Source organism: Strix aluco, chromosome 2, assembly GCF_031877795.1.
Source record: "Strix aluco isolate bStrAlu1 chromosome 2, bStrAlu1.hap1, whole genome shotgun sequence".
Classification (NCBI taxonomy): domain Eukaryota; kingdom Metazoa; phylum Chordata; class Aves; order Strigiformes; family Strigidae; genus Strix; species Strix aluco.
The window spans coordinates 19,287,342-19,308,759 of record NC_133932.1 but is presented as its reverse complement, the minus strand read 5'-3'; the positions used below and the strand labels follow the sequence as shown (position 1 = coordinate 19,308,759).

The 21,418-nt window shown below is 39.4% G+C and overlaps 1 protein-coding gene across 9 annotated transcripts in view; it reads right to left on the bottom strand.

Moving 5' to 3' along the window:
* CRYBG3 (crystallin beta-gamma domain containing 3) overlaps nucleotides 1–21,418 on the bottom strand; it is a 91,739-nt gene that overhangs the window by 58,280 nt on the left and 12,041 nt on the right. For 5 of the 9 annotated variants that reach the window (XR_012621622.1, XR_012621625.1, XR_012621624.1 and 2 more), the window contains exons 2-3: nucleotides 18,174–18,252; nucleotides 6,994–7,430 (exon numbers count right to left, since the gene is read on the bottom strand). Coding sequence is in view for 2 of the 9 variants with exons in the window: in XM_074812392.1 (XP_074668493.1) it covers nucleotides 6,994–7,430; nucleotides 18,174–18,252 (516 nt within the window). In the remaining 7 variants the exon portion in view is untranslated. Of the gene's footprint in view, nucleotides 1–4,862; nucleotides 4,950–5,315; nucleotides 5,398–6,993; nucleotides 7,431–18,173; nucleotides 18,253–21,418 lie in introns of those variants that run through there. The other 4 variants (XM_074812402.1, XM_074812412.1, XM_074812431.1 and 1 more) reach the window with 4 other exon arrangements.

Below are 21,418 nucleotides of genomic sequence, written 5' to 3'. Positions count from 1 at the left end.
GGCATGGGCTCTCATCAAAATCTGAAAGTCTGTGAGTAGTGTAAAAGGGTAGCTTGTTCAAATTGAGGTGTGAAGAGACATGTGTCTGGAAGAAAAGATTTAAGAATAATGAAGCCCTCTTCTTTAGTGACCAAACACTAAATCCTTCCATGGCAGTTTGGGTATACCCCTGCAACAGCCTGGAGGCCTCCTTCCTCAGTTCACCTAAAGACTTAGGGGCAGGATGATCCCAATCCTTCCCCAGAACAGCCTTCCAAATCAATCTGGGGCCATATTTGGCTGTCCCAGAAGGGTGGAGCTACCCACATAGTTTATACCCATCAAGCACCAGCAGGTCACCCTCAGCAATGCCTCCCTACCCATTTGAGCACCAGCAAGTGAACAACACTGCACTTCTATGGTCAGTTTCTGAAGGCAGATGCCAGAAAGCCACTGGAAGATGAAGTACTATGTCCCCCTCCTCCCTCCCCATTTCCTCACCCCACAATGCCCACATCTGCCCCGCCCCCTGTTCCTCCTTGTGCTGCTTCAAGTGTCTGTGTAGCAAATTGCATCAGGGAATTAAGACCAAAGGTAACGAGTGCAGGTTCAAACAGCAGTGCTTGTAAGCATGCAGGGCATGTGCTGGCAGGACCACCCAGGGGCCACAGCTGTCCTGGTGTTCCCCAGAGCCACCACCAAAGCAAACCTCTAACGAAAAAGGGAAGCAGCTGTCTCTTCAGTCTGACAGGCTGTATATTACTATATAAATACTTATATATTTGTCTGTACAATGGGAATCTTTATACAGGTATTATTATAATAGAAGTAACCATCAGAGTGCTCTTGTTTTCCTCTTACCGTCATCACCAAACAAATACTTTCAAAGACGGATAGACACTGCCACGTGATGTGTACATCTATGGTTTTAAGTGTTCGGGTCCTGTATGTAAAACAGGTCCTGGGCAGGCAATTACAGAGAAGGTCACAGCTCTGACCACAAGACAGATTTGATTTCAACAAATGCAGCAGCTTCCTCGCTCTTCTACATTATTCCTCAGGAATTACCTGAGAGGCCACCACTTGGAATTAAGTGATTTAATTTCGGTTCATTTACTCCCAATTGTCTGTCAAAGACATCCATAGGGAAAGATGAATGCTGTCGCTACTGACTGAATCAAAACCACAATACACAATCCACCAGACAAATTAAGGGCTATGTTTCTGTATCACCACAAGCCTGCATCTGACCAGTAACACAACAGTGAATGACAAGCTCCGAAACAGACATGTTAACCAGAATTATGTAGACCTGAAGGATTTTATCAGATATATTTCTAAAAAAGCAAAATAAAATGACAGGATTTTTGACAATACTAAGATGGAAATGCTATGCAATTAGATGTATAGCAACATATCTACTAGACTTTAAAATAAAAAAACCCACAACCCCTCACAAAACCCAACAATGTCTAACATAGTAGAACTGTAAACAGTCTGAAATTTGTCTCTCCTCAAGGTTACATCCATTTTTGAATGAAATAGCTTGCAATGCTCTCGCTAAACTATTATGAGGACAGCTCCTGGCAAAGTGTGACAGCATACTGTTTTGAGCATTTGGTTTTGAAATTACCCCCTCTCCTCTTCTACCTACACTTAGAAAATCCCTGCACTTGTGGGGTTGGGAGTTCTTTCTCGCTTCCAAGTCCACAAGGTTCATAACAGAAGGCAGAAGTCAGGATCTTAAAGAGTTTGTTGAATTGGGATGTTAGCATCTTAACCAGCAGTCAGGATTTTATAATCAAAACATTTAGTGTGTACTACTTTGATTTTCATCTCATCAACCATGTTCAGCAATGCAGTAAGGCTTCTTGCTAAACTCCAAAACAAGTTGTGTAGTTTCACAAGTACTATTGCTTTGCACATCACTATAAAACAGGCAAATGGCAAGCAGTCAATAGAACAGATCTGGGTCATTACTTTTTTTTTTTTTTTTATTCCCGGGGGAGTGTGATGGGGCATGGGTGGAGAAAGAAGGAAAATAAATCTTTGGAGTGGTGTTCTCAGTAACCAGAGTACTGCCTATTACCCATGACTGGTATTTTTGAGAAGACAGCAGGTATGTACTGCAGGAAGCCAATTCTCAGGAGTCGTAGAACAACAGCCTCAAATTTGAAGACAAATCGTATCTTGTTAGTGAAAGGCAATATATGTGTAAGTGAAAAAATTTTACATGACAGGAAAGAAAGATAATGGGGGCAAACCCATGTTTTGTATTTGTCACCTACTTTATGAAATCTTGATCTCTCTCATGTAGACTTTCAGCAGTGAGAAATTAGGTGAAGTGCATCCCCACTATTCCATGGTTTTATTTTTAGGGCTTATTTCATCAGTGAAAGGTTGGCTTTTAACATCATTAAGGAGTGCAAAGGCTAAAACTAAACACGAACTTTTCACTTTTATACTTACCCCTCTGTCACTGGGAACTATTCTACACAAAAGTTGCCATCTTAGATAAGATATTTTTCTATGCTTAGTAGCAAATACCTTACTTTGCATTTTTTTTTCTGCTTACAGCCAAATAAGTATTACTTTAAAACCGTATTTTATATTTTACCAACCAAACACCTTCATCATTAATCTTCCATAGAACACTGCAAGCCCAATTGCTTGCTTCACTTCTCAATGGCAAGGAAATCATCAACCATCCCAGACAAATGGAAGACTAAGGGATGCAACAACTGGAGACCTGGCCAACCCATCTCTCCTCATCCATCTTCAGTGCTGCAATTATTGTGTTACTGTCTGCTGCAATTGCTGTCTAAATACTTTGCCAAATTCATCATGGTTTACGGTTTTGTCCTCTGTGCTCCTCCTTTACCACTTGCCACTGTCTGGATTAAAGGAGCAGAAGCCCTTAAGGTACAATTACCTTTGAGCCAACCAGCTGCGGTGATGGAGGAATAACATGACCTACGCTCTTTGTCCCTCACAAACACATACTCCACAGACTGAACTCATGAGTTCCACTTTCCTTGGCTCAAGGCCTGGAAACTTGAGTCTTCACCAAGTACCAGGTCTCCCACTGAGGGTAAAATTAACCTCAGTCTACAGGTCAGAGCAGCCCGATTTCCTTGTATTTTGCAAAATACTGCTTTAAGGATACGAGGTTAATGAAGTTGTCCTGGTAGAGGCGTCTGAGACCATGTGGTAGGTATTTTAGTTCTGAAAGGTTGTTTGGTTTGTTGTTTTTTTTTAAACAACTCAATGGGAATTATGCAATCTAAAACTGCCCCTCTTTCATTTATCATTGCAACCTCCTCCCTAACCACAGATAACCCCCAATTTAATATTTAACAGTAGTTTAGAATTAACAAATTAATTCAAATGTTCCTCATGACAAAGAAAACAGTTGTAAGATTAATAATGCAGTGGTCTTAAGGATTTGTGAAGTGCTCAGCTTCAATTCGCCTCTTCATTAAATACAAAAATTGCAGTTTAACGTAACAATCAATGGAATCAATAGTACCTTTGAATTTGTATGGATCATTAGTGTGTCTCATCTGCCTTTCGGGACCCAATCTTCAAGAGATCAGCAAAAGACCGCGTTCATACCATCCCTTCCCTTCATGGTACCCAGGGGCCTTCCTGTTCCCTTGGGCTACATCTTCCCCCCAAGACCCCAATCATTATTCATGTGCTTTTAGCACCCACTTCCAACTACTTCTTAGTAGTTCCTACAGAACGAAATCCTCAGCAATCAGGAGCACTTTTACAGTTTAATACCAGTCAGTTAATATTAGTAAAGAAGCTAGCTAGTACTGAAGAGAAAAAACTGCTCTATATCCTTTAAACTTTTATAAACTAAAAGAGAACAAACCTGGCATAATCAGTTCCATAACAGAAAGAAGAGGTATCCTTGATTCAAACTTTTTAAAAGGTAAATCGCAAACCTCTGCTTCCGCATTGTCATTTCAATTTCTCTTTACTAATCGCTTCAGAAACACAGTTCACCCTGTGTAGTCAGGCAGAGGAAAACACACAAAAGTTACACAGAGATTGTCTAACATGTTCATATCCTGAGCCAAAAAGGGCAGAATGTACACTGTACTTTTGAGAATGAGCTTAGATGGAAAATGAGTGGCTTAATGTTTGCCTGATTTTACAGCAGCTACAATGAAAAACCCACACATTTTCTTCCATTTAAAAAAATATATTTTTCCATGGAAAAACTTCATTCTGTATACCCATGAACTTACCCCTACCCTCCAAACTAGTAACACACATTTTTGTATGCTTGCCTGACCATGACACTGGTAAACTATACCGAGAAAAATCCACAACAATTTGCATAGGTTTTCTAACAATATAGGACAATGTCAAAACATGGTCAATTGAAAATGCCAACTGCAACTTTGATTTCAAGAAACCCAAACCAGAAAAATACTTGCACAGAACAAAAAGAGGTCACTTCAGTGAGTTAATACCCACACCTTCCGAACTCTGTAAGCTTTTATTAATGACAAATGGACAAACAGTCCATACTGTTCTGAAGAATTCACGAGAAGCAAATGAAGACTAAGACCATCTGACCCTCTAAACTTTGCATACAGACTGCCCAGCACCTTATCAGTTTACTGCTTAAGATCTTCTCAAATGCAGCAGTATAAAATGAACATAGCAGCAACAAAATCCCAAGATGTTCTGTCACTTTCACCACTCCTATTTATAGACCTGTAGGGCATCAATAAAAAGGGAAAGTCAAACAAAACTCATGCGTACACTTTGAAAAGCCAGCAGAAGTCAGAGGTTTCTTCCTGGAAGCAAAGATGTGCACCAGCTCCTTACTGGAGAAAAAAAAAAAAAAAGAGAGAAAGACTGACTTTGTAAGGGCTGACCATGGCTGTCTCTCATCCACTTATTGCAGGCTCCAATTGCCATGTTTAGTTCACCACATATTGGGCCTTCAGTTGAATCTCCAAGATTTGTATTTGTCTGAAGAGACAGGAGAGACTCAAAGTAAGTTAGAGGACCACAGCATATAAGAGGACTGATTTTGTTGTGGAAGACAGTAAGAAAAGAACAGCTGCATAGAGGCCAGACTACCACTGCAAACGGAGTAATACAATGAGTAGCTGTGGGTGGAGAGAGTGAGAAGAAGAGCAAACATTAAGAAGTACAGCAGAAAGCAGGCTGAGATATGGCAGAAACTACATGGAATGAAGTAAAAAGTGTAAAAGATCTATTATGGTCTTTTTTGACTGAGATCTTTCTGAGGCAAGGAGTGATTTTTCTTGTATCTCTGCATAGCCCCGGCACAATGACACGTGACTTACCTGCCAGTTTCCAGAGCATACTACAGAAACGGCAAACAGCAAGAGAATGAGGCAGGAAGCCAGCCTGTCCAACAGGGTTTTTTAAAGAAATACAGAGTTTGTTCAGGAACTAGACTGTATAACATAATGCTCCTAGGCCTCTCCAGATAACAATTAAGGGGAGGAGAAATTTTCTTCTGTATTGATCCATAAATTGGCTGTGCCGGGCTACAACACGCAGTTTGGAAAAAGCATCAGTCAGATGCGTGCTACCATGATAAGAATCTGTAATAAAAACCAGTCGACCACGTCACAGACCAAACCAGAGTACTCATGAGAACACAGCCATTATTCTTATTAATTACCCACAGTACTGTATTTTGATACCTGAATAGGTATCACATCCCCTATTCAGATCCTGATCAGCCATTACATTTATAATATAAAAGTGAATGACAGCTCAAATTATTAGTCTACTGAATAATAAATAAGGACAGAGTGCTGGGGACATCCCCAATATGGAAGTGAAATTCATTAAGCAGCTACTTCGGGAATTCTCTGACCTCCTATATGGAGGTGAAACACTTCACAGGTCACAGATAAATATACTGAGAGCAACTCAAAGTAGTTTTAAAACTTAAAAAGAAAAAAAAAAAAGGTGTTTCTAACTCAGTACATCCCCCCATTGTGCAATACAAGCAAAAGCACTGTGATAGACTTACTGGTTACCCCAAATCATTACTTTCGGCTTAAATTTTAAATAAACATCCTGGGCAGTATTAAAAATCTGAGTAAATATTATGTACAGATTCACTGCCTGTGGACAAGTCCGTATTCTACATGCCTATCGAAAACTGGACAATTACCACACGCATACATGCACACCTAACTCCAAACCTATGCTGTACTGGCCCACCTATAGTTAAATAGTCAACATAACAGCTACAAATGTTTTTGTTTATTACCTATGTTTATGCCACGATCAGAAAGATTTTGTAATATATGGTGTGGACCACAGCCAATGTTTTTGCTTCTCTAGTCTCAAACACACGTTGGTGCCCTTGGCGCCATTTTTTTGGAAATCTTTTTTGGAAATACTACAGGACTTTTAAGGATGTTCCCTATTTAGGCTACTTGAGTATTTTATATAACCTTATTTATATTACAGGAAAACCCCAGAGAACAAGGGGAAACAAAACACATAAGCAAAAATCACCAAGTCAAATAAAGCAGGAAAGATAATTTAAAAATGAGGAAACCTTACTTGCAGAAGTAAAACCACTGAACTAGTGAGATATAAAAAGGACAAACATTCAAACCTTTATTTAGCCCACAATATGGATGGAAATAAGCTCTTTACACTTTTTTTTTTTTTAAGTAGACCTACAATACTGAATGTATTTCTAACTGCCACATCTTTAACCTCTCTTCACACTTAGATGGATCTAAACTGGATCTAGCCATAGTGAGAAAACTTCTAGAAAATCTTCTTTAAAATGACATTTTGTTGGAGTCGACTTCTCATCTATTTAAGGTAGTTGCTACTAGAGTTTTGCACACAGCCGAGTCAGGGACACCCCAACCATCCTTAGAAATGACAGTCATTTGTCATACAGTCAGCAGAACTTTGTCACGGCAGTTCTGTGCACATACACACGCACAAAGACTGTTGTATTTAATAATAAATTATAAAACTTACCTTTGTGCATCTGCAGATTGTTTCCAGCCTCCTTGTGGATCCTGTGAGATATCTTTCCCAATATTATTTAAGATAGCATCATCTTTATTTACAGAATCCTCTTTTATTCTAGCTGTAGAACAAATAGGCTCTTCAATTTTCGAACGCTTTGGCTGCATGTCCTCCGGAAGGGTATCTGTGTTCTGTAAATCCTTTTCATATCTGTCGGGTTTGCCTTGGAAAGTAGAGGGTTTAGATTCTACCAAAGAAGATTTTGTTGCAATATTAAATAAGCTTCCAAGAAAATGAAAAAAACCTTCTCGGGGTTGCTTGTCTTTATCTGCTGCTTTGATTCCAGGAGTCAGACTAGGAAGGCTATTAGCCTTTTTCAACTCCTCCTGGATTTCAGACTTGCTAAGTTCTTCTGTGGAATGGTTCTTCTCTTCATTTTGACAAACCTAAGATAAATACAAGAAGCACATAAAGAACACGTTTCCCACCATTTTCCCAATTCCTTAATTTTAATTTGCTGCTATGCACTGTATTCCTTTCAGATGATCTGTTCTGTAAAGGTTCATTTTAAGATCAAAGCCCTGTGCTCTCTTCTTCTCTTTCTGTACTAAAAAGGTCCTATTCTACAAAACCCAAAAGGACTACATAGGCTAGAAGATTCACAAAGCAGCTGCTGTGAAAGTAAAGTACTGAAGGACAGATGGAGAACAATTGCTTCAACTGGCAGAAAAAACCCAAGGAAGAAGCAAGGAACAATTTTTCACACTTGTGGTTTAACAGTCAGCAATTAAGCACCACGCAGCCGCTCGCTCACTCCTCTCCCCGCCTTCCCCCAGTGGGGTGGGGAGAAGAAGTGGAAAAAAACCCTCGTGGATTGAGATAAGAACAGTTAATAATTGAAATAAAATATAATAATAAAAATAAAGATAAAAAGAGATAGAAAACCCAAGAAAAGACAAGTGGTGCACAATGCAATTGCTCTCCACCTGCTGACTGATGCCCAGCCAGTCCCTGAGCTGCAACTGGTCCCCCTAGCCAACTCCCCCCAGTTTATATATAGGAATATCCCTTTGGCTAGTTCGGGGCAGCTGTGCTGGCCATGGTCCCTCCCAGCCTCTTCTGCATCTCTTCACTGGCAAAGCACGGGAAACTGAAAAGTCATTGTATTGTTTATGTGAGAATAGAAATTGAATAGCACTAATTTGTCCTTGAGAAATCCATACAATCTCTATTTTCTTCATACAGGCAAGACACTTAAAAAACCACATTAAACTTTTAAGTAAACTTTCAAAAGTGGGCTAAGTCAAACTCTTTCATCCCACCTGTGACAAATCCCACCTGCTTCCCCACATACTGCACTAATCAATATCTGATGCATCACAAAGGGATGCAGTCACCCCTGTAGTATTCAGGGATGTACAACTTTACAAGTCAACTCTACCCAAACCCACTCCTGGAAATGAAGACAACAACAGTGCAGCTTACAGATGTACCACAGTGCTCGCTGGTACCCTCCATACTAGGCAAACTATGCAAGTAACATGCAAACCTGGGATCAATCCCTTGAACAATTCATCTCATAGGAACCAAGTACTTTGCATAAGGAAATACAAAACAGAAACAAGAAAAAAATTAATTTCCAAAATTTGATAACATGTTAATGATTCACCATAGTCAGCTTCAAAGTTCTATTGTCACAGTTTCTTCCTTCACTTTGATTAATACCTCAGCATTCTTCAATACCGTTTTTTGATTCAACTTTAAGTGAAGGAGGGCATTTCTCCCTTGTTCTGTGATTAATATCATTCACACAAATTTCTCAGATTTAAAAGTGTATCTCAGTGCAGGAACTGCACATAAATCTTATTATTTTCTCTGCAGATATAACCATTATAGGTGATACACATTTATATTAATTACTACAATATCTATGAAGTTAACAGCTAAATGTATTAACTATAAAAGAAAATACTACATTCAAAACTTGTCAACAGTTTAGTATTATGGGTTTTTGTTGTTGTTCAGGTTTTTTTTTTGTTTGTTTGTTTGTTTGGTTTTTTTTAAGCCATTTGTATTCAGAAACTAGTGGGTTTTTTCCTATTAGGAACTGAGACTTCAAATATGGCTAAATCTCCACATGTGAAATTCTTTCCCCAGCAGCTCTGAGACATAATGCTTGTAAAGACTGTGCTGCTTATTTGTAAGCATAATTCATGCCCTGCATGAAAAGCTGTTTTGTAGTCTCTGTTTCCAGAAACAGAAATCTATTTAGACTTTCCTTCCTCTTTAATCTTCCTTTCCTTACTTAACTTTTGGTAAATCAAAAGAACAGGAAGTTTTAATATGAAAGGGTCCTTCCATACTTTTAACCATAAATAGTGTCTTGCATAAAAAAAGCCCTGGAGAACATTTACACTGTGCTTAAAGATATACATGGCTATTAAGTCCCAATACAGAAACTATGCAAACCCTTCTTTCTTCTCTTCAATATAATCAATCCTACTCTCCACATATTCTCCCTCCTGCTCCACTTTGCCTTTGCTATCCCAGCCAAAACCAGGACACCCTTGCCTCCCCCTTCCCATTCTCCATGAGCTTTCCTGCTTGTGACATGCTTCATAAAGCTTTAATTAGCTTTTATTCTTTTAGCAACTCATTACTCAAAGTTTCACTGGGCAAGCCCTGGGTAACCTGGCCTGACCTTATAGCTGAGCCTGATTTAAGCAGGAGGTTGGGCTAGATGACATCCTGGGGTCCCTTCAACCTGAATTATCCTACGGTCCTGTGACCTCACATGTAATGAGGCTGGTGTAGAGGGGAAGCTCGGCAGAGCATGAAACAAGATTATGACTTAAATCAGGTGACTGAAGAGACTGCAGTGATAATTGAAGCTGCATCTACTGTGCAGCCAGGTAGTGCGGTCCCGCCTTGGAGCAACGGCTGCAGAGAAGTTTGGCAGCTGGGACTCAGAAGACAAGCCCACGATGTCATGTCTCAAGCACGATTCTTATCTGAGCTAATTTATTCAACGGTAGACTAGGTATGTTTTCCAGGCTGCAATCCACTCCTGACTGTGGCACAGACATACGCCCAAAGCTTAACTGCACCTACCAGTCAGGCACAGGTCTTTCCACCAGTGTGAACAGCCCTCCCCCACCAAGTGCAGGGAGCAGCTCCAGTGGCACAACGGCACCCTGAAGGGGGATTGCTTTGCCATGTTTGCCCCACCTCCCGTACCAGCTGGGAACAGCCACCCTGGTAGCCACCATCTCTCAGCAGTCAGGTGGCAAAAGTTCAAATTGCCAGAGGTTCTCATTCAGCGGGGGTTAAGTCTGTCTGCCAAGAATACAATCTCTTTTATTGCCCTAACAAGTGAATGAAACGAAAACATTAACAGCATTAAAACACAGATCTCCGTGAACAAAGAATTAGCTTCCAGCTACAACAGCCAGACATTTCAGATTTCACTTTCCACGAACAAACGCTCATTACAAAGCAGAAACTCCAGACAGCCGTGTGGAGACTTCTGACAGACCACCTGCCCTGCAGTGCTGGGAGCTGCTGCTGAAGGACATTCTGCATATTGCTCATGCACTTTAACAACCCCATCTCACCTGCAGTTGTGACAGAAGACAGCCAACCATCAGGATTTTAGGATCATCGATTCACCCCAGCAACCTTCAACAAGCTATTTAACCCCAACATCCCAATTTACTCATCCAAGGAACAGTCACAGACTTTCTGTTTGCTAGTGTGTAGAAATAATTTAAGAATTTCAGAATAAAGTGCTGGGTGCACAAAGTAGCACATTTAGGCATTGCTACCTCTAATATTGGAAAGTGAACCATGTTCCTAGGCTTAGCTTTGGCCTTTCAACATAGCTAAGACGGCTGCATTTCATTTAACAATTCTGAGCATTTCATTCAATTTGAACAGTGATACAGTCTGTAAATTTTGCATGCTAAACAAAATCCACAGCGAAATAGCTTGAGTTGCTGGCAGACTAGTACATCCCCACAATGAGTCACTACTGCATGTTTTTCAATTTCCCTTCTCTGGGAGGCTAAAGCATCTTTGGTGTAATCTCCCACTTGTTTGCAATGAGTGGTACACACTGAGATACATTAAATCCACACATGAAATAACCTTTTGTTTTTTCAACTACTGTGAGGAAAGTAAGTCAGGTGTTCTCAACCAATGGGAGGCAATGCATACAGAAACCTAATGAAAAAGAACCAGTCATAGTGATACACGGATTAGAAACAAGACTTGTTTAAGAAAATTGGCATAATATTAAGAAAAATTCAGGAAAAAGTACTCTCAGACTGTGAAATACATGATAAGCAGAGAACTCCTAAAAGTCCACTGTTGCTAGTGTTCATGAGAAAAATGGATTTAAAAAACACGTGGTCATAGTGGGTTTTTCCTATTTATGCCAGTAATTAGAGTGGTGATGGAGCTGATGCAAGGGAGTTCCACTATTGCCAAAAACTGTTTAGTCTTAACTAAATAAACACCATTTAAATAATCAGAAGAAGAAATAAAACGAAGATTAACAAAGACAGCTTTGGGGTTTTGGGGGGATTTAAGTTAAAGGTGAGTTCTATATCTCTACAAATAACCAATAATGCTTTGAACCTCTGAATATTTTGGCTTTTTTATATTGTTAAGTTTCCCTTTCACATGCTCCTTTCTCTGCTTGTTTGGACACGAGAAAAATCAGGTCATGACAACCCTGGGAGACAAGAGTAACTAGAAAAATTAATGAAATCGTGGCATCTTCATAATCAGGAGTGAAAGGTAAACAACAGGAAAGGACTTTTGGTTAAACTGTATCAGTTTTGCATTTTTAAAAATAAACCTATTTAAATTCAATGACTATTTAATGTATGGAAAGACAACTGCCTCTGTTGAAAGTTCAGCACTGGGACTTTAAAAATTTGTTTATCCATTTGAATTCTTGAAACGCCAAGGAGTTCTTAATGTAGATTTAATTTGTCAGATGAGGAAAGAAAAGATGAAACAAGCATTCTCTGAAACTCTGGTGTTCTTCCAAAACCCGAGGAAGCATCCAGACACACCTTCTCTGTCAAGAGAACAAAAACTAAGGTGGTAAGGGTGAACACTTCAAATGAAAAGGGATAAAAAAAGGAGGTACAATTTGAAATAAAGTTTCTGCTAGGTCACCTTTAGAGGGAATTGTAAACTCAGTGAAACTCTCTAGAATGACAGAGTGAACTTTATAATTTAAAAAATTCTGTTTATATTTGCAGAGTTACTTCAAAATTTCTGCCTTCTGAATTTTCTCCTGAAATTAAAGGAAAGCTCTGATTAAAGATTAAGAATTGGTACTCACTTCTCAGTATGTAACCATCACCTTATTACTACAAGATGTAGTATGGAGCCAGAGAGAACAGAATTAAATTGTCTTACCTGTGTTCTTTCCTCTAAATTTTCCCAGTATTACACTTCCATTGCCTTTTAGGGAAAACGTTTTCACAACCATGAAATAATTTATTCTCTTTTACTTGACAATTCCCTGACATTTGAAAATAAATTAAAAAACAAAGGTGAAATTCACCTTTTCAATGCAGAAGGTGTGCACAAGCAGGCAGTACACTGGGAACACGGTGAGATAGTGCAATTTCCACACGTACTTATATTCTGTAGGTGGGCTACAGCACCTGGCACCACACTTCTGCTTCTCATCTGTCTCCTCCGTGGTTTTTTGTGCCAAACTGAGTGAGGTTTAAGCTCTTTTTTTTTTTTTTTTCCACCCATCCTAAAAGCCATTCCCTGCTCAAGATTCCTTCTTTGAAGAACTGTAGTAGTAGAGAGGGAAGCACATTTCAGGATCATCCTTTCTAAAAATCTTCAGTAGGACAAAGGAATTTATCAGGACTTCAGACAGGATGATCTTGAAATGCCTTCCTGAACACATACAGCTGTGAACATCATTAATTTAACCAAGTGTCCTGGACAAACAGAAGGTGCTATGTACTCACCTATAAAATTCCATTTCAACAAAACTCTACATCACTGCCAAAGAGAAAAAGATCAGCTTTCAGGTTCCACAAGAGAAATCTTGATTATGCAAACTCCAAAACTATTTTGGCTTTGTCTTTCATTTATTGTTGTGGGCAGCAACAGTAAGTTTTTAACAGTAACTCTCAGTTTTTTCAAAAATTCATGGTTGGCAGTAATAGTCCACCTCCCTTGACTCCCAAAAGACAAAGAATCCCTCTCTCTGATTTCTATTTTCTAGGTCTAAGACACAGGCATTCAGCAGGCATTCACACACAGGCTGAGCAGACACCACTTAGATAACATACATATGAAATAACCACAATCTAAAATAAAACCATGACAATATAAAAAAACCCCAAACCATGCTATATGGAAAAGTATGCAGTTAACTAAGACACTGGTCTTAATTTTGATTTCTAACTTTTTGTAGAACTTAAAACTAATTATGAGGTCAGAATTAGGGATATTCAGTAAGAACATTACATATATTCAGCAAATTCATGGGACTCTTTTTTTTAAAAAAAAAACACCTTATGTGAATTCACACACCAGATCAAAAAGACATGACAGAGAATTACAGAACAAATTAGGCTGAAAGGAATGTGGCTGGGGAGGTCATGCAGTCTAAGCTCCTGCTCATAGCAGCTCCAGTTAGAACAGGGCTTCACCCAGCTGTGTTTTGAGTATTTCCAAGGATAAAGATTCTGTGGCTTCCCTAGGCAATCTGTTTCAATATCTGAGCACTCCTACAGTAAAGGGGGAAAAAGGAAAAAAAAAGAAGAATTCTTATAGGTGACCAGAATTTCCCATGTTCCAACTTGCACCCGTTGCCTCTTGTTGCAACTCCAAAAAGAATCTGGCTCCATCTTATCACATAACTGCAGTCCTTGCCATCCAATTTTAATGCCATGTCTACCGTTTAAACACAGCTGTCTTTATAGTACCTTGAAATTAAATTCATGTGAGAAAGCAGGGCTACAGAATAATCTCTTCTCCATGTTCACTATACAGGAGTACTTGTCAGAGGACAATTAGCAATAGGTTTAATTTGTAGCAAGGAAGCTTTAGATGGAATGTTAAGAAAAAGACTTTCTAATTACAAGGTTTACAAAATCAGTAGAACAGTTGTCTGGTGAAGTTGCAGAGATCTTAGAGATCTCCATCCCTGGAGGTCTTTGAGAACAAGTTAGACAAACTTCTATCAGGTATGACATAGATACAGAGATCTCACCTTGGGGCAGAGGAGTGGACTAGATAATCTTTGCAGTACTTTCTGTCCCTGTGTTTTCTATGCAGGTTGAGACTGCCTCTGGTTAATCTAGGCGACTAGCACCCAGGCCTGAGCCTATGGGCCAAATTATAAAACATTTAATGCTACTGAAACACAGAAGTCTAAATTATACATTTGGTGTATCGTATTTGTACCTACTTTTCCGAACTTTTGCATTTGCCTGACAGAGCTTACATAGTAGTTCCTGTGATGAGATGCTTAAGAATTCCTTCCTAACCAGTTATGGGAGAATGTGCTATTTCCTCCAAGCACCGCTACAGGAACAATATCTGGGGACCATCAGCAGGCAAGCGAATTTGCCTACACTGTCGGGGCAAAGCCTTCAGTCGGTTGAGAACCTCAGACAGGGCAAGCCTGGGCCCTAAGCCATTCACTACTACCGAAACTGACCCAAACACCTACCACCGCTGCTGCTACTACAGTGTGGTAATACGGGTAGGAGCCAGCTTAGACATGTGGCACAAGCACATCCAACAAGCGTGTTGTGTGATTTCTTTCAAACTGTACTAACACGACATTCTCCAGCGCATGGCTCGCTACAGTAGCGGTGTTAGCTTATTTGGTAGCTGTTCTACACAATCCAACTAATACCTCTGTCCCAGTTGTAAACCTCTATTTGAAGTGCATTACCAAAAGCAAAAGTATGTGAAACATTTTGGAGGAAGCACTGTTGCAATATTCCTTTTAAAAACAAAGTCCCTGTAGTACTAGAAGTGAGGTTAATGATATACCAACATGTACTGGACACTATGTAATGCAGATACTTAGAACACTAAACATGAAGTTCAAGAACTGTTTACATCCACACAACCATCTGCTCAACAATCACATCGCTCAAATGGAGTGTTTACTCAGGAAGAGCACTGTTTACAGCTCTAATTCAAAGAAACAGAAGCAAAACAAAATCTGTAAATAAATAGTGGTGGGTGGTGATGTACTTTCTAGTAATGAATTAATAGACATAGCCAATATATTTCAGCAGTATTTTCTCAAAAATGATCAAATGATGATTGACAAAGTCACCTTGGCACAGAAAGATTAGGCTTCATATTTTCATAAAGTGGGTATTAAAATACCTTTTCCTCCCTCTGTGAGCTAAATCTTTCATCACAGGAAAAAGATTAGCAGGGGTAAAGTACAGAACTGGTAACTAAAGTGCTCAGAAGAGCCAAGGAGCTACCATAGCTCAGCACGTTTCCCAGCTCCATTCACCCAGTCAGCTGTAATTTAGATGTTCGACCTTTGTGGCTAAATCAGAGACTTACAGTTCCCCCACTATTTTGCCCCTGGCCTCCTGCTAAGACAGCAAATCACAGCATGTAAGTCTACATGTAAGTCTATAAGAAACATGATAGCTCATTAACTTGGTGATAGACACACACAATATGGTTTCAACTTTTATTAACCATCCACCTGAAATTACTAGGTTCAGAGACACAGACACGTATGGAAACCTGCCCAAACCCGATCCACATAGGTATATAGATTTAGACCTTCCTCACAAAGTGCACTTTCCATAACAACAAAATTTATTTCTTTCCAGCCCTTACTAACCTTGATGACTCAATGAATAGAACTGGAACGTCTTTCAATACCATACATTATCCCTTTCAAATGAGACAGTCTCAGTTCTCCCCAACTGTTCAACCGCATTCTAGTGATCTTTGGCCAAAATAAGCTGTCCCGTGCAAGGTCAGGCACCAGACAGTCTGGTGTTATCAAAATGCAAGTGTGTGTTGGAGGGAGCAGGAGCAGGGAAAGAAAAGAAAAAAAAAAATTTTCTTCACAAAAAAAAAAAAAAAGGGGAGTACAGTGGTAAAAAATAAATGCTTTCTCCACCTTCTCCAAATCAGTTTTTACTATCTAGTTGCAATTTCAGTGCACACAAGATAGAAAATTATAGTACTAAAGGCACTCGCTACTATGCATATGAACCTGTTCAAGTGTATCAGAAGATTTTTGATTGGCTTAAGAAAGAGGGAAGTAAGTTAGACAGGAAGCTCTCAGTACAGATGAACAGCCAGCACATTCTAGTAACATGAAAACCGCACCTTTCTTATAAAGCCTACACAAACACCAGGTATTATTTCAAAGATCATGTAATGTACACTGTAACATTTTAGACTTCTAAGCATAGGTCAAAGACAATATAATTAAATAAAAAGTTATGGCAAGACAGAGGAAACAGATCAGATATTTGGAACAAAACTTCACAGCATTTACATTGGCACCAACTTTTAGTTCAGTATTACAAAAACAGAAGTTCTGAGTAGAAGACTTTACTGCAACAAATCTAGATTCAGCAGGAAAGATTCTGAATTCAGGCTTTTTTAAATTAAAAAATAAACGAGATTTAATTTTTGGCAAGAAACACTCTTAGGTAACTTAAACCTGCTATGCTCTCTTTGCTCCACCTACGCATCCTGCTTGTTCCTTAAGACCTAGCCCTCTTCATACTTCCTTTTAAGTAATTCCTGGTGTTAAAGTCCTGTGCATGTATGCTAAATGATTCCCCTTCCTCAGTCAAAACCTTCTTCAAAAGGAAAATGTTTTAGAATTTTTCACTGATCTAACATAGAAAAATAAGATTTTTTTTTTTTTAAATGCAGAAAATTTTGTTCCATTATAGTAGAATCTCCTTTGGTTTAATCAGAATCCTTTCTGCCCCCATTTCAAGGCATAAAATCAATAGTCCATGATTTATGGTAACAGGAAGACATTCAGTGGCATTTTCCAGGAGCTTAGAACTGACAGAGTTGGCTTGAATCCACAGGGCTTCTGAACAAACGTCACTGCATTGTTTCCCACCTTGATGTAGATAAACTGCATTCAACACAGAATTGTTCTTGAGCTAATAACACTGTGAGACTGAACCAGGTCTTTGCAGAGGCAACTGCAATGTCTCTTTACCTTTGGCAAAGCCCAACCAAACAGTCCCTAGATAACGAAGATGCCACTACACATAGGCCATACAGCAAGAAGACCACTTCCTTCTCCATACACCATTAGTGCTCAATAAATGCAACACAGGATAGAAATCTCAGATTCAGTGTGTTAAGAAGCCTACTGCATCCCCAAATACATCTGGCAGACTAGTGAAGGTCCTTTTGGGGAAGTAACCACGATATTATCTGAAAAGGAACAAAACACCAAGCAAAAGTACTTAGTGAATGAATCCCTAAAAAGGCTCTGTGCAGGGCATGATGTGACAGCAGCAAAGACAGCTGCTATCACCAGGCCCTGTCCTGTACATAATTATTTATGATATTTGACTAAATCTAAACACAACTTCATAGGCAACTACCACTTTGTGTCAAGTGACATAGGAGAAAGCCCCGATCACAGAGAAGCATATCCTTTTTTTGCAGTAAAATGCTTACAGAACAAGACAAGCATGATTAACATGGATAATGCTGGTGAAGAACAGCCAACATGCATATGAATTTCAGCAGAAAGATCTTACAGTGCTTTGGTTGGCAACCAGTAGACCTTCAGGCAAGCAAACACTTGCTAGTTAGATATCCATAAATTATATAGAAATTGTGCTTTAGAGGAATGCCTGAAACCATTGTTTGATGAAAACTCTAGCTTCCTTCTCCACATAGAGAGGTTAACTGCACATAGAATTAGCAGTAGACTCCCACTTCTTAATGTCGTCAAAGACGTGAATTTTGTTTAAAGAATGTGAAGCACAGTTAGTTTTTCTGTCTTCTGCATGTGTATTAGTACCCTGGCATAAGAGAACCTAACCCAGAACACGGCAACCAGGTGCTACGTCGCAGTTCAGGAATACATTCAACATCACAATGCTAGTCACAAGCAGAGGTGGCAAGTGTTAGCTCAATTAAACATTAGTAAATAAAAATCATACCTTCAAAAGTGCAGGCAGAGTTGTGCTTTCCTTTTGGTTGCTCTTTAAATTTATGGCTTCGCTCCCTTTGTTTTCATAACTGGGGAAAAAAAAAAAAAAAAGATATTTTGTAACACTGAGGACTTGCATTATTCAAGTCTACCAGAGAGTCAACACAGTATCAGTCAATTTAAACACCACAGACCATTAACTCAAAAGGATAGAAGAACATAGTTTCCAGACCATAGCACATATTCTGCACATATTGCAACTCAAAAAACCATGTCCCAAAAAGCTGAAGATGGAAGCAAAATGCATGTTTCACCTCATACAGAGGTTTTCAAACTCAAGCATTCAGAAACAACACACAACTTTTCGGCTCTTCCAGCTGAAAAAACCCAAGCTTTCTGTGCATGTGTATTATTTTCTGCTGGGAAAATGATATTGTAGTTGATCAATCATCTACTACACCAGCATTCGTTGCCATAGCACTATCTGGCACACCTGGCAGCTAGAAGGTACCCCCAATCCTTACACTGAGATTGAGTGGAACGTACTCAGGGCAGATGGAATCATCACAAGGTGCAGCTGCCACATTTAACAGGTCTTCACTGAAGATACCTAATGGGGGTTTGCAGGCAAATTTAGAAGAAATTTTAAAAAGAGGACAACAGGCATATGTTATTACCAAGGCAACAACAGCTGTTCCATTTTAAAACTCGTAAGTCCAAAGTCACGTATGTCCTTACTGTCAATTTACCTTGGCCAAAATTTTCTTCAGAGCTCACCTTTGGAATGAAGGGAACAATCCACCCCACCCCCCCACCCCCCCAATTCTTAAAACGATCCTCAAGCACAATCCAGCAGAGAACATTTTAATCAAAACCTTTATGCTACCTGCAACTTAAAAGCAAAAATGTATCAAGGAAAACATTAGAGGATGTTAATGACAGACATCACTTCCTGCATTGCACATCATGAGCTGAAGAAAAATAACTTCGTAGCAATCTACCATGTGAGAAATGCTCAGTAGTGCAACGAAGTCATAATCACTTCAAAAACCCTTCATCAGTTTTAGAAATTTAGCTTTGCTATTGACAAATGCACAAGCCCTTATTTCTGAATTTATATGAAGATGAAAGTTGCTTAAATAAAAATAATTTTGGTGAAATTCTGCCAGGATTTGGAGAAAGGATTTAGATGTACCGGTACTGCTACTGACTGTTAGTCACAGGCAAGCATGTCTCAGTAAGACTTTTGAAAAGAAAAGTTTTCTTTCTATTGTGGATTAGGCGTCTGAGTTAAATATACAGTGATATACACACAAAATAAAAAAGCCAGTATGACTAAATGTTAGTTTCCCTCTCAGCTGCTCAGAGACAACATTCCCTGAACAAAAATGAAAACAGAACTCTCCTGCAATTAACTTTTTCAACCTATTTCAGATCTTTTCAGATACACCAAAAGAAGAGCTCTTTCCTCTCTTTTATAGATCCTCTTCAAGCTGAAAACCATGTACTTTCAGATCACCTCAGGTAATCTTTCATAATGCATTCATAAACACAAAGATGCTTTTTCAAGAAGAGCATGAGACAAAGTCTTGGCTGTTCTTTGCCTCCCTGTAAGACAAAGCAGATGAATTAATATTCTATCCTATTAATTTATTCTGCTACTGATGTGTCTCATGAAGGAGATGTCACAACCACTTCTGGGCAATCTGGCACAGGAATAAAAGTGCTTCTCAGTATGTAACCTATTTTCTCCCTCCTAGTTTGGTTTTGTTTTGTTTGGGTTGGTTTTTTTTTAAAAAAAAAAAAAACAAAACAACAAACTTCTTAGATCTGCATAGCTTTTCCTGATGCTGATACACTTGACATGAACAGGAATTCCCTGTACTTAGAAGTGGAATAATGAGGTTCATCTCCACCAGCAGTTCTTCCTGACTTCAGGGTATCACTCTTTATGGAATTGGTCTGCAGACCACAAATGAGATCCTTGCTTTTGTTAGGTGTTGCCAGCACAGATCACCAGCATCCTATTCTTTTATCACTTTGTTTTGCTCACATTCTTCCCTTAACATCATGGGTTTTTCCCCGAAACTTTTTTCACTTTCCTACTTCTTGTTTGTATTTGAAATATATGCCTGTATTACTTTCTTTCAGCTAGCCAGGCTTGGACAGATCACTGTGAAATTCCATAGTGCACATACCAAAACTGAAAGAATGCAATTCAGCAGATAAGCATCTTAAAATCAACAAGTAAAAAAAAAAAAAAACAACAAAACAAACAAACAAAAAAAGTATCAAAACTTTACTTTCCAGCATAAACTAAACCTAAACCTGGAAGCAATTCCCCACACCCTTTCATGGTTTATATTCTAGCGTTTCTACATTCCTGAACTCTTTGCTTTAGGGTGTAGTTCCTCACCATGCTGAGCTTGTCAGCAGAACCAGCTTTAGAAGTTTCCACATCTTCCTCCTCAACCCCAGCTGTCTCTTCCCACCCTTAACTCAGCTGAGCATGGCTCTCAGTAGGGCCATGGTCTTGGAGAAAAATCAAGTGAGAGCAGAAGCTTCCGTAAGGAAAAATTCAGCCTGTGATCTGGTTTCCAGTGCAGTGACCTGTACCAGCACAAATGAAGGGGTGGTGAATGCCACTCAAGAGGCAGGAACAAGCAAGCACGCACCCCTGCAGCTCACTTCACCGCTGAAGCTACTTTTTGTGAACCTCTTCTACCCTTAGACAGGGCCCAGTTTTAAACGGATCTTTGGCTGAAACCAAATGACTCACACTGAATGAATGAAGTTTACAGCACAAAAGCTCGCTGTGCTGGAAACAGGCCTCTTGGATTGTTTAGGATAAAATTGTTTTGTTTTTCCCAAAGAGTCAAGATTACCTTCTACAGCCTGAACACCACAGACACAACCGCTCGTGCCGCACTCTGTACTTGGGACTGGAGAACAGGCTGGCTGCTGCTCATTGGGCTTGAATGACAAAATTCATCACTTTCCACTACCAATCCCCTACAATTTTTAGGGCTTTCCCCCTTCTTGTCATGGCATCATTCACATAACAGTCAGTAATCACAGATTTTGGAACATTGCACAGTATTTTCCCCACAAATTCTCTGAAGAGGAAAATAAAATAGTAAAGTTCATAGTCCCACACAAAACCCTACGCCCCTTGTCAAAAAAACCAAAACATGGTGAAGCTAATGTAATTATGCCACACATATTATAATATTGCAACGTAAGCCCATGCTGTCC